Source organism: Dermacentor silvarum, chromosome 7 (genome assembly GCF_013339745.2).
Source record: "Dermacentor silvarum isolate Dsil-2018 chromosome 7, BIME_Dsil_1.4, whole genome shotgun sequence".
Taxonomy (NCBI): Eukaryota; Metazoa; Arthropoda; class Arachnida; order Ixodida; family Ixodidae; genus Dermacentor; species Dermacentor silvarum.
In genome coordinates this window covers 68557262-68574301 of record NC_051160.1, presented here as the reverse complement: position 1 = coordinate 68574301, position 17040 = coordinate 68557262, and the positions used below count along the sequence as shown (strand labels likewise).

Genomic DNA, 17040 nt, shown 5'->3' with positions numbered 1-17040 from the left:
CTGCCGAAAGGCAAACAGCCACTCCATCAAACACAACGTGAGACACCGACGCAGCAATGTCACAAAGGTGAAGGCGTGGTCTGATGTTCATCACTGAAACAAAGGTGATAAAAGATGCACGCAGAGAGAATTGTGACGCCTACACAGTGTCAAGATTGACTATTATTCGCCCGTTGCATTCCTGCGGCTTTGGGCTAATAATAAAATCTACAGCGCGTGTGCACGTGTTCTCCCGTGTGGGGTCTCCCACGCGCCGATCATCTCAAAGGCCTTCTGCGCGTACGAGAGCAGATTGCCTTTGATTCTGGCCTATTGGACAATGAAGAAAATTGTATGCCCTCATGAATAACCAGTTTTCTACGCTGCGAGACACGTTTGGTCCCATCATCGGATACGTAATTCGTTTACTTTCGGTGTGTCAGGTACCGGGCCAAACAACAGCAGAACACTGCAGCAGCCTGCAGCAGCAATTATGGCGTTGAGGTGGCCTAGAAAGTTCACTACAAGAGCTTCCCTTTAAATGTGGATATGGAGTGTCTGCTCGTCCATTAGCTAAAGATCCGCTAGCGCAGAAATTCTCATTAGAAAACAGTTGGATGAAGCAGCAGGCAGGGACGAAGGCAATAATGATTTACGGAGGCCTATTGAAGCACACGTGGGGGGTCGTGACGTATTCTTTTTTTTTTTCTGGTTGATGTCAAGATGGCGAAATGCGTCAGAAGGATAATGGCTTTAATCGCAGCATGAACGATCAGGCAGAGAGAACGAAAATATCACGAATGTAACTGCCTGGCCGAAGGGTGCAAAAACAGCGTTGCACAATGAGCCAAGAAACAAAAGAAAGGGGAAAGAGCGATAAGTGACTTAAGCGCACATTTCGAGTAACGTCACGGTGATGTGTTGTGAATGTTTACAATATATTGCATGAAGTCAACAAGGATCTTTGACAACTTTTTGGCTTGAATTGTCCTTGTAACTGAATTGCTGACACATGTGAAGTACTCTTGCATTAAACAAATAATGAAGTAGTTTATATATAAGGGGTTGATCTGGACGTGGCCTAGTCCACACAAAGTCGAGAGGCCTTGTTGAAGCTTCAGAACAGCCCTCCGGTGAGCAAGGCCTCTTTTTTATCTGTGGGATTTTAAACGTTATGAATATCAGCACTGCTAACTTTTCTCTACTATATATCCATGTTCAGCCAAGGATGCATTCACACCACAATTGAAGTAAACTGTGCGGCCTTTGAAATTGTAGCTTGTCACTGAAGCAACATTTTAGCGAGGTGGTTATAGCGGGCTGGAAGCACTCGAGTGTATGCGTACTTCTGGTACCTGAAAACTCTATATTATACCAGGGGTAAGCTTGCGTGGAATGGGGGAAATTTCATGAGTCCTTTGATCGATAAGCTTTAAGTGTATGGTTTCATTAGAGGCTAAACGAATACAGCTAGACAAGTCAAGTTTTATTTACAACATGCACAAAGTACAGTGTTGAAGCAGGGGACCACCACCAGGCAACAGCAGCAGCGCACGCACCGGCAATACAAACAGTAAGCTTTTCGTAAGTAGCTTCATTATAGCAACACGTGGTATATATGCACTTCTCTGGGCATAAATACATCTACATACATGTATACACATTACGAGTGCATTGGAATTCGGGTAACATTAGCGACAGGGGAATATATACTGTTACACCGAATAAAATGAACATTAATAAGAACAATAAATAAAAGAAAGTTAAGCAACTGTAAAGCATGTGCACGTGAAACTTAAAATATATGAAATGAATATACATGTGGTGATTGCATTCTGCACGGGTATGGACACAAATTAATTTACAAGTTACAAACAGTAATTTGAAATTTATCAGACAAATATATCGCGCAATAGCATGCGCGATAGTTCCGTATCTCCATTTCAAAACTTCTGCAGTTGATTTAATTGCGCGGGTACATTGTAGGTCAGGGTTTGCATACAGTAATTTGTTCGATAGTGCATTATCATAAATTTTTCCGATCCTCGTGTTACAAGGGTACTGGGTCGTTCGACAAGGGCCTACATATTTCTTAGGAATCATATGTTTTTTTATCCTACTCATTGTAATTGGTGTAGGAGACGATATAATACGTAAAGAGCCTGGACGTTAAACATTCTGTTTTCTTGAAATAACGGTTTTGTAGGATGTAAATAGTAAATATTGTTAATACCACGCATAGCTTTCTTTTCAAACAGCAAGAGCATATTAATGTTACGTTAGGTACTCGTAGCCCATACTGAGGTAAACAATAGTTTTATTCCTGCCTAGAGGTATTTAGACGTAGCAATTTCTGCCGAGGCTCTGGAGGACCACAAGAGCGGTTTTATATTTCGATGTTAGGTATGATAGGGTGGTGTACACGGAATATTCCAACTGTATAGCTTAATGAGCGCTTTGTAAATCAATACTAAAACTCGCTTTTGCCATTTAGAGGCATATTAAGAAGCACGTACTTTTTTTCTGGGATAGTGTGAATGACGTAAATATAACGCCTGAATTCCATTTATATCAAAATCACGGGATGTTACGTGTGATGTGCAATCAAAATGTGAATGATTATTTCTCTCTTTCTAAACAATTTAGGTTATTTGCACAGCATTTCTAGGAAACCCTCTTTGTTTTTGCCTTCTTTTGCCTCGTCATCTTGTCCTTTGCTTCGTCCTTGTCTTCCCTTCCCTCCTCACTATCTTCAACTCCTGTCTCTACCTGAGCCTTTCGAAAGAGTGTACAGGCATCTTTCACCTTTCTGTGGCACTTGCCAGCCAGCTTCTTTCCAATTTCTCTCTCTGTCTATTGCATATTTGTGTTTCTATATCACATAATGAGAATAGTATTCTTCCTAGGGCATTACGCCGGCAGTATGCATAATTTTTCATCGTGTCTTGTGAGAGAACTGAACGAATGCAACATGGCGTACATACGTGGTCCAAATGAAGGGTATCTTAGATGGCTATATTCTCAAGTAAAGTTTAGAACCAGTGCTTTAATCGGCACGTTGTATGTTCCGGTTGTTCGTTTCAGATGATTTTAGACAATGAATATGAGAACAACGACACTCCTGTTTCATGTTTGCATTGGCTTCGCCGTTGCTGTGCCGCCAGCCGGCGCTTTATCAGGTAATAGTACTGCGATAGTACCCCCCCCTCCCCCCAGAACTCTATTGATTACGCGCAACCGTCAACCGCATGGCATGTCAGCGCAGTTTGGCGGTGAGGTGGGTCGAAATGGATGATGTGAAGCGCAAGCGCGCAAAACGCTCTCCCGTGCGAACGTTGTTTGATACGGCTTGTTGCCCTATTAGAACTGCACAGCCCTTGCTCTTACGTACGGTGAAGTGCCATAGCGTCCATGAATAACAATGGACGTTCTATATAGAAGAGCAATGTTTTGTCCTATGCTCACCGTGTATGAATGAAATCATGGAAAATGTCCCGTCTTAGAGAACTCTTTTAAGCACGGCACGTGTTTGAAGAATGGTGGGCAGGTAGGCAATATTGGCTAGAGGGTCAACATGCATGTGAATTAGTGATAACCTTGCTCAAAAACGATCCAGGTGGAGCAGGGGTCTAAGTCTAGTTGTAAATCATGAAAGTACTGAAGACTGCGTATGCACAAGGCCATGATCGTGGCTCTATTCGCTTAGTTAGCTCAATATTTATAGATGACTCCAATTGGCGCTTGTTGGTGTACTATTTTCGCTCAAATTAATAGAATTATTGGTTGATAATGATTCTGACTGTCATAGAAGAACAAAACCTTTAGCTGTTTGGTTCTGGCTGAGACTAAATATTGTTATAATAATTGGTAATTCATATTTTTTACCTTTAGCGCATGAAATAGCAAATCAAACTATGCGATTTATAAGTTATCGCTGAAACGATGTTGTTTAAAATTTAAATAACAAGAAACAATTGCAAAGATATGTGCTTTAAAGGGGGGATGGATAGCGAAATCGAGTAAAAACGTTATCTTTCATTTTTTAAAGGGTCCTAAACCACTTTTTATCGAAGTGGAGAATTGGATTTGAAATGAAAATAGGCTATTTCACAAACACTTTGCCGCAAAAAGTACTTCAGTGCGTTCAGCAGAAGCGGAATTATTGGCAATCAAACGCGGCATCCACTGTGCTCCCATTCCTTCTTCAATGCCTTGCAGTGCGAAGGCTATGGCTAGAGTGTACTAGAATATGGTCGAGTGGGACGAGCGGCTGGGGTGGCGCATGTTTTGCAATGAGGCGCCCGACGTGGAAAAATACTGGGGCGGCGCTGCGGTCGAAGTGGATTGGGCCGCATCAAGGTCGCGCCGTTGGAAACTGCTGGCGATACTGCTCGGCAGGGTCATTCGTACTACTTCGCGCGCTGGTATTTGCGTTCAGACCGATCAAATTCGGTTCATAATTGCATATGATATGTATTTATGCCTTAAGAATAACTTTATTTCCTTTTTCTTCTTTATTCATTTTTTATTATTATCTAATGCCGCTCGGTGATTGCGCGTGCATTGCGGCCGCTGTGTTTGCTTTCATTCTACTAGGTTATTGTACGGTTCCCTCTGGAAAAAAATACTGTCTTGTTCTTGAAGTAGCATGTATCTCTCGTGTTTATTGTTACGCATATAGTTTTCTACCAGTAGGTCTTGCGAAATGAAGACGAAGAAACATATGTAACCTTCCTACTTGCCGCTTCAAACAAGTAAAGCATGTCTGCCCCATCCGGCGCCTTGTACTTAGATTTACGGGAAGCATTGGTATAGATTGAAAAAAAAGAGTAAACTGCAGTGCAACATTCCATTCAAGTTTCTGCCTTTCCCGCGTAACAGAATGCGGAGTAATTGGTATGGGGTCATTTATTGCAGTCGGACCTCGAGCGCTGAAAAGAAAAGCAGTACGTGTAATTTTTTTTTCCAGTCGATACTTCAAAAAAGAAAAAAAGAAAGAAAGCCTGCGCGGTAGCCTAATTAGTGCTTATGTCGTAGATATGGCGTTCCGCTTCTAATTCTGGAGCTCGTGCGTTCAATCAAGGTCGCGGAATTCGATGGGAACGAAATGGAAAAAAGACTCGTGTACTTCTATTTGGGTGCGCGTTAAAGAACCCCAGGTGGCAAAAACTAAACCGGGTGCCTCATAATCATATCTTGGTTTTGCCACGTAAAACTGAAGAATTTGCTTATATTAAAAAAAGAAAAAGGAAAAAGCAGGTGGCTGCGTTCTTCGGGTTATTTCTGGGGGTGTAAACAACATAACTTATTCTCGAGTCTGATTTCCGAGAAAAACATGTTACCCTTATCCTATATTTCATGCATAAATGTAATGCTGTTCCCAAATGTATGACCGCTCAACTCAGCAGCTTGTATATTATAAACGGCTGATTTCAGTTACCCGGTGCACTATCATAACGACCATAATGAAACAATTAAAGGAACGGCATGTCTCATATACACGTAGAGATATGTGCAGATATGTTGCGTTCGTTGAAGAAGATAAGTGTGGTACCACATGGGGCACTCAATTTCAATGGGTTGTAAACATGGTGAGACTGTCGAAAATTCTTGTCTGACTCAAGTTGGCAGATTTACAGGCTGCCCCAAAACGGGGCGTTTATATTGAATGAGAGCGAGGAACTTGTTAAGCAGGACTTATTAACACCCGTCCATTAATTCTCTCAGGAACTGCGCCTCTGCGCAACAGCCACGACTCTCCGGCAGCACAATCATTCGGAATAACAGTCCTCCACTTGCATGCAGTCACTCACTTTCGAGATTTCAATAGTGCCGGTATGCGTTACATTCCAACGGAAATGACTATTCGGCGTCGTACAGTATATCAATAACACTTGCACACACACACACACACACACACACACACACACACACACACACACACACACACACACACACACACACACACACATATATATATATATATATATATATATATATATCAGATCATGTTGCCTGCTGTGCCTATTATTTCTGCGAATGAGAGTTTTATTTCCAGTATTCACTAATAAGTGTGTTTGTTACTGCAAACACGTTCGCTTATTCCGATCGGGAGTTCTCACTTTTTCAATTATTGCATTTAGACTATTATTTATTTTTACCCTTACATATATATAAATATATATATATATATATATATATATATATATATGTCTATGTACCCTTTGATTTAATTACCTAGAAATACATTGGTCATTCTTCGCGCAACGCAATTCATAAAACTGGTTTATTTCACGCTAATATTGCTTTCTTCGATCATTGTCCCTGATCAATATTCAACAACAAGAAGCGCGTGTAAAATGACACGATATCAATAATAAAATGTTCTTACGTAGCCTTCATGGTGCGGAGATACCAGTTACTTTTAGAGGACAGTGGTAAAAACCTGGCTAAAACTGCATTTGGCACCGGCCGTCAAGAGTCATGGGCGCACCGAAGCAACTAAACCATTAAAAATCTACTGCACAGAGTTTCCGCGGGAAAAACTGGGCGCCCGCCAGCGTCCGTGTAGCGAACGCGCGCTCGCTAGCAGACGACGCGCTTGACAACGACAGCAAAATTGAAGACGTCGCGTTGTATAATCTATGCCTCAAATATATATGTTTGGCAAAATGGTGCAAACATAAAGTTGCAGTTGAAATAAAGCGCTACTTTAAGAGCGTACTATGCGCAATCGGCCTCGGCGCACGCAGCAAAAGTACGTTGAATATGCCGCGGAGCGCGTCTCCACCCCAATCCAGTTCGCTTGCAGCGCCCTCGCACTATTTTTCCACACGTGGCGCCTCAGCGGCAGAGCGCCGTTCGGCCCACTCGAGCATTGTCTAGTACACTCTAGCCAGGCCCCGGAAACTCTCGAGTTCACCAAATGGCCACAGAGGGCGAAAAATCAACCGAGGCGCGTTCCAGCATAAGCGCGCAAGTGGAGCTACTGTAATTTGGTCGAATACTTTAGTTTGTATTTTTTCTGCTAGGGGCGCTCAACACGACTCAATATTTGAGCTATTAATGTACATATAATAACCGGCAGGCACAGTTACAGTGTCATTTTTGTACAAAATAAGCAGTCTATTGTTTTTATTGGACTTCTGTTATTAAAGTCCATGCTTTGTTACTTGAATAAAGGTTTTGAGGCCTCACTGACATGTTATCAGCGGCAGCCCACTGGTATCGATTGCAGTCCGTGCCGTTTATCGATTCAAATTGTACGGCGGTTATATTTGCGAACGGGGTGGTCGTTTACTTTGAGCAGCATCACGCAGGTTCATTTTAATTAGATATTAATAATACCTCAGCCAGTTTATGCCTCCAACATTCGATAGCTGCCACCAAGCGAACGCGTTTAAAGACGGAGAACTTTATCAGCTGCGGCGTTTCACTGGGGGCTGCATGCACGGCTTCCGTCGTTTGTGATCTGCCGCGTCTGGCCGCGTTGCGTCTGGTTGCTCGAAAATTCATCGCTGGAACCGAGCACAGTCTGCTTGAAGACTACCCACGAAAGCGGATTAACCTTGCAGCCCCTGGGCTTGTGCGCCGGTGAGTAAAAAAGCAGTGCTTCGCATTTTGAACTTTGAATTTTTTGCGTGCGAGGCGGATCAAGCTGATTCCTGTCTTCATTTCTTAAAAGTTGAAAATAGTAATAATTATAATGTTATTGGCCTTCCAAAGCAATTCAAACGAGGCTCTTGCTACTTTGCCAAGTTGCTAAAATTGCTAGCATGAGTACAGCATAAATAATGAAGTTTTGGCTGTTTCTGCATAAATGATACACCGCGATAAATTCACTGCACATTAGTGACAAGTGTACTTCCGGTGATATAGTTAGATTAACTGCATTTGATACATAATAAAATGACTGTGCTTATTACTAGTATCTGGCAGAAACAATTGTAATCTAATCGAGACTTGATTAAGCACAGCCCACACAAGGACACCACTGAAAGAAATGCACACTCAAAACAGTGTTGTGTGTTTGTGCGTTTTTCTGTCATGGAGCGTTTCGTGCACTGTTCTCTGTCATACATGAATCACAAACTCACACACACTTCCACCATAGTAATTGAGGCTCTTTTTTCTTTCGACTCCAGCCTTCAAGACGCTGCTCATATTTGGACTCATCCCTTTGGACTCTATTGTCTCTGGACATAGAAGTCAACCGTGAACGTGTCTCCACTGGAAATAATATCAAGGGCCAGAATCCTCACAGGGTATGTTTCTGAACACTTCCACTAGAACCGTGATTTTTCTTCATTTATGGGACTAACTTTTGTTTCACCATTTTTTGCTTGCATGTGTGTCATGGCTTTGTCATTTCTCTTTTCAGGAAGACGGACAAAAGAGAGATTATTGGTCTGCAAGCTGCCCACGCTAAGCCACAAGATGCTCAACTGTCACCACAATGACAACAGGTCCTCTTGAACTACGTGCCTCACTATGAAATGTTTGGAGGTTTACCAGATAGAGAGGTGTGAGCCCTATTAGGAAAACAGCAGTCTACAGTTCTGTATCATACTGAGCGGGAATGAGAAATTTGACATACAAGCTTAGTTGCTTTTAAGGGCGCTTTATGACAATCGGAGAAGTAATATGTTGAGTCCCAACTTGTTTCTTTTGCAGTCATTATAGCCATGACGACCAGAACAGAAACAATGTAGCAAGCTCCTACTTGCTAATGCACAAACTCTGTCATCTGCGCTTTGCAAATCAATTTGACGGGCATTAGTACCACGAAGTATCACATGCTCCCTCACAACGATAATTTGTTACATGAAAATGCAAAGAATTTTAAAATGATCAAAAGCGCTTAATGCAATTTTAAGGAAATGACACTTCATGTTGACTCAAACTCATTTTATTTTTTGCTTAATGTACCCTCAGGGCCACAGGCATTAAAGAGCAGAGTGGTTACAAAGTAGTAGAGTAAAACAAACAAGTGCAGTGAGTTCTTGTAACATAATGATTCTCCTGATTATACAATGTTAGCTAATGTTTTGCAAAAAAGTTTGTTATCTGTGATGGCTACGATACTTGGTGGTTCCATTTCTGAGATGTAAGGGGCATGAAAGAGACTTCGTGTTACATGAATCAATTCCTACCTTACTGCGATGATCGACACAGTTTGAAATGCACTGAGGCCGCAGTATGAAGTCGTCATGAAGTGTGGTGTGATAGAAAATTTTATGAAATAGCAAAAGATGGCCGACTTAACGGTGATTAGCTAGTGGAATGAGTGCTAGGCCAGTTTACATTGAAGTTATACTCGCGGTACAGTTATAATTAGAAATAAGGAAACGAGTATAGTTATTTTGTACTAGTTCAAGTGAAGTAATAAGATTAACGCGACTGGGATCCCGTATTGCAGATGCATATTCAAGTTTCCAGCGAATTAGTCTTGCAAAGCTGTAGTTCTAAAGTAGACGGTGCTTTGGAAAAGTTACGCCATAAGTACCCGAGCATGTGATAAGCACTGCTAATGACGTACTCTATATTATTGGTCCAATTTAAGTTATTTATATGTCATGACAAAATCTAAGGGAACGTTAGCATGGCAAGTACTAGGATTAGAATTAGATCTGGAAATGCGCATGATTTTACATTTGTTTACTACAAGTGGCTCACATACAGTTTGCATGAAATCAATAACTAGGCTAGTACTGCACCATAAGAGATAGCTAGAAAAGGCAAGCTCACACAACCGGCCAGCCTATTTCACACTTCACAAACTTGAGAAATCACTAAAAGCAAATTTTCTTTCTCTTCAAACAGCAGATGACAAAACCTGCGCACAGTGTGCTCCCAAAAATATTTTGAAATATACTCACAGAATAAGTTCAGCTTAACATTCAGCTAATGAACAGTGAACGAGCAAGGGAAACCGCAGCGTGGGAACTTGTCTTCGTCTCGACCCTCACAAATATGTTTGCTTGGTGAAACGCTGGCTCCAAGCTGAGGCTTCCCTTGGTCACCTGGTACTCAACTGAAGTCCTTGCAACCTCTTTGCTGTGTTTGAATACATATACCGAGATTCTTTTTCAACATGAAACCACTAATTCCATTTTCCAAGGATCTGTGAGCATTAATTGGGCTTGCTTATATGTTGATTTAGTGTCCTTGTTCATTCACACAATATTTCCAGAAGTCCTTGTAAGCACTGCTGTCTCCATAACGTTCCTTGGTTTCCTTACAAGTACTCCACTTGTGTCAAAGCCTTTGCTGCCGCACCGGAACACTAAATGTGCAGCAGAAAAATATCAAGAAGAGAAAATATGATGTAAAATTTAGCATACGCCCCCCTCCTACACTTCGTGCCTCTCGCCAATGTGTTATGAGAGCAATGAGACATTGCAGCTCGAGCTTATCTTGCTGACAGTACATTTTTGCCGAGCAATTTTTTGTGTTCCTTTCTTTAATCTAGCTGAAATCGTCGAACGCAGAGCTCGGCATAAACATCACTGTCTGAACCTTCGTTCTCCCTGCTTTACGGCACGCCGAACACGATGAGAAAACTTCGCTCGATTTCAGCTTTGGGTCCCAATAAATAGATGGTTATCTGTGTTTCTGTATGTTGTAAACTCAGTGACGGACAACATTAAGTCCACCTGAGCTGTACGAAAATTGTGATCATGTACTGCTTCATTCACCATTCACAATAAACAATGTGAGCTTACTTGTTTGAAGTGTTTTATTGCCAGTTGAGGCCTCTCGGTCACCTGGCGACATAATGAAGATATCTGTAGTCATGTTAGAGTACACTACACACGAATACCTCCCCGAAAGCGGTAACAAAATGCCCCAAAGCAGCGAGCGAGCAGCGCGATCAGCGCTACGAACCGCTACCGTAGCGGCCATATTGCTCACTAAATAATGATGATGATATTAGTTTCGATTCTGATAGCGCCATCTCTCGGTCGCATACTTTAGTTCACAAAGCCACCGCTACGCTTCTTTTCGTTGCACTGTGGAAGGTACAGTTTCCCTTCTCTAAATTTGTATGGGTGTTCTGTGACTCTAGCTACGGCGGAATGGAGCGTGCGCTGAACGCTCCGCCTTCGAAATGTCACTGTGGCGCGCAGTTCAAATTTCATTTGGAATGTTAGCGTAGACGCCACCACTTCCAATTTTGATGCCTACGACCCGCTGAACGTATGCCAAACGCGGTTGTTTTCAGCGAGTCGCGTAGAGTAGCCGCGCGCTTAGCCATTGGACTCGTGGCGGCACCCCACGGCGGCCACGGTATCTACGTTGCGTAGCCGACCGCAGCGCCCAATAGCAGCCGCGTGAGGCGTGCGCTTTATTACGAAATAAAGCGTCCAGAAGAGAGTGAGGCAGTAGGCTTCTATTAGAAAAGAGATCGTTTGAGATAAAGGTGACTTGACGCTCCGCTTGCGAGCTCCAAGTACCGCGTACGACCGCAAAACTTGTCTGAGATGTCAGCAACAGCGTATGCTATCCGCGGACTAAGTCATTTCACCAAGCCCTAGGGTTGGTTCAGGGCCCCTTTAACATTAATATGTGCCACCGCCCATTGCAAATGTTTGCTCCATGTGGCTTCCTCAGATGCGCATCAAAATGTATTTAAAAATGGCGCCAAACACGTCGTTTCGCCGTGAGCCAACTTCCTCGCTCGCGCTAATTTGGGCTACATTCTGTGGCGTTAGCTTTGTTATTCTTGATTTAAAATGTATATACGTTTTTGCTGGCGCAATAATTTAGAAATATAATGTCTGTAGTTCTTTTACCGTTTTCATGGGCGCTATACCGTAAAGTCATTTCATTCTGTTTCTATTTTACGATTCGTTAAAACTTAATCAGGCCACCCCAACTTTCCCTGTCGGCCATGCGATGACACGATAGCTAGGAAACCTCCCCATATGATATTGTGGGATGTTGCGTCTTCTGAAGGACGAATCCCTAACATTAAAACTTAAGTGTTTATTCGATTAGCAATGTCAGCGGGTGAGCAAACAGACGCTACGCCTGTCTCGGTAGCGGAAGGAAAAGGCAACTCTTCCCAGCCAGGCAGCCTGTTTTTTGTAGCCACCGTCGGTGATGCATACCTCGGGTGACGCAGCGGTGGCACTGTGTTTTATCGGTAACGCAGTCCAGCCTGTAGGCGTGTTACGCTGAGCCGCAAGATAACAAGGCGGAGGCTGCGCGGATATATGCACAGAGTGTGTCGCCACAATATGTACAGACAGATAATACATGATTAGGTTGAACAAAAAAATCACGCACTATTCCACTGCTGTGAATTTTGATTACCAGCGAAGCAGTTTAGCACACAACATAGAGGTGACACAGAACATAGATGAAATGTACGACGAAATTTTATCTCTTGGGCAGCGACGGCGGTCATCCCGAAGTCAGGCAAAGGCGCACACACTATTATTTTGATCGGCGGTCTTGATCGGCGGCATACATTCGGGTGGAAGACTAACGCCACCACGGGGAGCCGGAGGAAACTAGACATGCACGACCGGACCGAAAGTAGACACGCGGGACGAGACTGCCACGACGGAAGAGCTGAAGGAAACTAGGCACGCATGCAAGCGCTTGGAATGACGGCAAAGAGACGGCGGTGCGAGCGTACATATGGCCGACGTGGGTCGCAAAACAGCAAATCTTTGAGCAACCCTTATTACCTACCTGAGAGTCTACTGATGTCGAAAATGGTGGCTATTTATTCTACTGACAATGCATATACAAGTGATGAGACATTAGGTCTTGCACAGAATGAAGCGATTTTGCATCAAATGCCGGAGCTGAATTTTTGCTCATGCAAATAAGTTGACGGACACAAAAATGCACAGAACGCTAGCTATAAACAGCTTCGCTGTAAAAAAATATTCATGATTCGACGCCTGTTTTTCCAATAGCTATTGCTAAAGTTCTTTCAGGCGGCACCCACTTCACTTGTCTGTCTTGCTCCCGACACAAAACCGCAAAAGTTTACAATGTCAATGTTACGTGTGCGCACTAAAAATTCATTATTAGGCAGAACAAAACTGAGATTTTGCTGGATAGCCAGAGACTGCGTCGTATCGAAAATAATAAAAGCTGACTGTTCACCGATCGCTCTTGCACTAGCTACTTGCAGTTGCCGGTGAGAATGAATTTGTCTGCGTATAACAAAATTTTTAGGTAGCAGTATAACCTTCTCCAGCAGTATAACCTTTCGTCACGTCTACGATGTCGCTCTGCCCACTCTTTTTCGCTGAAGATCCGTTTTAGCTGTAATTTTAACCATACCTTCCAAGCTGCCACGATTTTTGACAAGCCATCATAAACTAATGAACGGGACGTGGAGCAATCGCAGACTACCGCACCACCCTCCTCATTCGGTTATCTATTTTCACTGCCCTGCTACACTTCAGCGTACTCCTCTGCTTTTGTCATCCAATCAGATGAGAAAAACTTGTAAAGGTTGACAATGCTAGTGGCATTCAAAGCCAACAGAAGTGATCCTAAAATTGAGGGAAAGCCTTTGATTGGGCTGTTCAAAGCAAGCTACGGATACCCGCCCCATGCTCGCGCTACCGGTTACGTATGTTTGACGCCAGGGGATTGGAATAAATTTATACTGCAATATTTTCACATTATCCAGCTCCAGTAGTTGTCATTCATTATCACACCTTAAAGTTGTGATAATGATCGTAATTCTCGCGCGAATAACTTATTTCATGTAGGTGTCAAAAATCACGTTTTTCTTGAGCATCCATAGTAAAATGCACGGTTTATGATGTAATTATTACTACAGTGCGGATAATGATGCTAGAAAGAAAGCTTTTGAGACTCTTGGTGTCACATCAGGTATGTTTTGCGATGATTTTCTGAGTAGGGTGGACCATGAGAAGATACGACAGGCAGGCTTTCAGGCCTCTGCCAAAAGCTGTGAAAGTGCAAGAAAGGGTATTAAAAGTCAATCGCAAGAAAATAATCGTGAGGACTAGGCACTAGGAGAGTTCTAGGTCCCCAAGTGGGCAATTAAAACGTTAAATTGATCAAACGGTAAAGCATTCAACTCAATTTTATTGTTCTTGAATGCGTGTGAACAAAAAACGTCATTCAATTAACACCTACTCAAATAAAATGCGTTGCCCCTTTTGCCAACAAATGCGTTGCCAAGTTTTTTTTTTTACTATATTATGCGCTATGCATACATTTCTTTTCGTTCAGAACAAAGCCACGTCCACGCCAGAAACTACCAGAAAAATTTGGAGCTCTTTCCTTGTGTAATAGTTTTCAAGAATGTTCCTTCAAAGATAAAACTGTTAAACAAATATATTTCAATATTTCAGAAATATTATTTATTCTTGCACGAAAGAGTTTATAATAAACGTACTCTTTCTTAAAGCAGCCAAATAACACAAAAACCTAATCAGGTGTGATATAGCGCCACGAGAACATGATTGCGCAATATAGGCTGCAGGTTTGTGGCTGCATTGTAGGCGCGAGCTAAGGCTTAAGCGTCTAGCGGTTACGGCAGAACAGCATCCTAGATTGTAAGGCTGCCCGAGATTATAGGAAATAACTTCTGGGACGTATTAGCGTACATTCAGGTATACAAGATATCTTTACACTGTGTTTTGGAATGAGACTAGGATCGCAAAAGAGATCTAACTGACCGGCATAGTTTTAGCTATGCGGGTAAGTGCCAATTATATTCACGGCATCAGTTAAGACGTAAATTATATTTATTTCTCATTTATCCACTGGAATATATCCGCTCAAGAACTGAAACGACTCTCATTGGAATAAAATAATGCGTCAACTGCTGGTCGTTTAAAGTTGCATATGAATATGGTTTACAAATATTTTGGTTCTCTGACGTGTTCAAAATATAACGAGGAAAATGTTCACCCATATTCATGTTCTGCAGAAGATGCCGACTACTGTGATTTTTCTGGCATCGACCTCTACGAAAAGGTTAATGCGGTCGTCAACGAGCTGCCACCAGAGTACTCACAGCCTGACCGAAAACCGGAAGAAGTCATACCTGGCGTTTTCCTAGGGACCATTGTGTACAAAGGCTTGGACAACTTGAGACCATACGGCCCTGTATTCAGCCACTGCCGCAACGGCACCAGGCTTGTTCAAGTAGATCTTGCCACCGATGATCGCCTTATGGAAGCTTTCATGCCTTGGAAGACATGTGGTGGGCAGCAAGGATCTATTAGGACCTATGCAAGTGCAAGGGTTACGGTCACTTTCAAGGTAACATTTTCAGTGCGTTGCCTGCTTAGCACTTTAGGAAAGACGGGTGATATGACAGCCCTTGCTAGCAGGGTTTGAACGCTTTCAAGCGCCCTAGATAATGTTTCAATTAAACAGTATGTGCAGCCTCATATTTTGAGTTAAAAGCTATTGTGTTATGTCAGGTCCACTTCAACGACACGTTCCATGTTTAATCCTGACGTATGAATCCCTGCGGCAATACGATCGAATATAGAGCAAACTTTGTAGTTACTTCACTTTCGCTTAGCTTCGTTCTCACGTAAGATGGGGACAACAATAAAGTGTCCTACGAAACTGTTCTATGTTGCCATAATTTTGCATTTTTATCTATTACATAGAGTGATGCCAAACCGGGCACGGTCTTTTATGCTTTATAGTCAGACAGTAGTTGTTACTCACTCTAACATCGGCAAAGCTATTGATATGCAATGGCTGCTACAATTCGTTAGGTCCGCCCGTATGCCCCTTTTTGCACGTGATTCTGTTAGAAGGCGGTAAAATCTTCAGCTATGCTAAACGTAGCGAAGCACCTCAGCGGCTTATAGATCTATAACTTGGTTATACAACTATATATACGTATATAGGTATAAGATTTGCCAGATCTTTATACCATGTGAATGAATGTAGTAGACACGGACGGCATTAGAAAATTTGACTATTGTACATTGTAAACTATTGTAAAGAGACAACACATTTAAAAGTATTCTGAAAACAAGCTACATTTATTCGTTTTCGACCGAGCAAGAAATTACGTGAAGATACGTGACATTTATATGTAACAAACGTTTCAACACATTCTTCAATGCATTACAATAAAATGCACATCTTCAACATAGTCAATCTTCGACTCAAACACGAAGAAGAGATGAAATAGGTAAGTTATATATTTTGTTTCGAATTCTCAAAATGCTCTTTCACTCCTAGCAATCGATATAGTATTGTACACTTCAAGTGCAACGGCCGGGAATATCTAGTTTATCATTTAGGGTTTATCTAAGGAAGAAACCGAAGCAAATTGATTACGCGGCTTTAGGTTACATACACTGCAAACAGGTCCGCAGAATGTTTGCGCTGTATAGGCGCCTTATTGTTCGTTTGATGAACTTTCAGTTGGTAGACACAAGTACTGTTGAACCGTCCGTTAAAAATCAAGTAAAGCTGGACCACCACAGTGGACCAACTCCAGTTTCTGTGCATGCTGTTTCCGTGTATCTGCGAGGAGCTGGCGACACAGTGGCAAGCGTTGTGGGAAGTGCGAGCAAACTGTTTCCTCAGCTACCCAAGGAATTCTGGCTCGACATGGTGACATGGAGGCTCCGCACCGTACTTAAGGAGATCATCTGGAAGTTATCTTTGGGCATCTGAGCGAATGTTTACGGTTAGCTGGCGTCCCTATAGATGCTCGAAGCATTTGAAGAAGCTACTACAAAATGTCACTTATACAATACAAGGTCACGTACTGTGCACGTTTCGATTGCTAATAATGAGCCTTTAGATATATAGGAGACGTGACCTAGTGCCTGTTTATTTACAGCTAAGTTTTCTTGATTGCCTGTGTATTCAAGGAAATATGTTTTTACCATGCCGGATCAGCGAAAACAGAACCACAACGTTGGTCTTTACCGCGAATCTCTTTCGCCAGACGGCAACGTTTGTTTGCGGTAGAAACATTTCTTGGCGGTTGTGGCACTATAATTGTGATTTATAATTTTTTCCAAGAAGAAAGTTTTAATATAAATTGGGAGATGATTGTATCCTATATAACAAATG

The 17040-nt window shown here is 42.4% G+C and overlaps 1 protein-coding gene across 1 annotated transcript; it reads left to right on the top strand.

Moving 5' to 3' along the window:
* The first annotated feature begins 1082 nt into the window (after nt 1-1082).
* On the top strand, nt 1083-16768 carry LOC119458939 (uncharacterized). The gene is made up of 4 exons (XM_037720795.2): nt 1083-1112; nt 3064-3158; nt 14915-15249; nt 16381-16768. The coding sequence occupies exons 2-4, from the start codon at nt 3077-3079 to the stop codon at nt 16633-16635; spliced, it is 672 nt and encodes a 223-aa protein (XP_037576723.2). The 5' UTR covers nt 1083-1112; nt 3064-3076; the 3' UTR covers nt 16636-16768.
* Nucleotides 16769-17040: the final 272 nt, after the last annotated feature.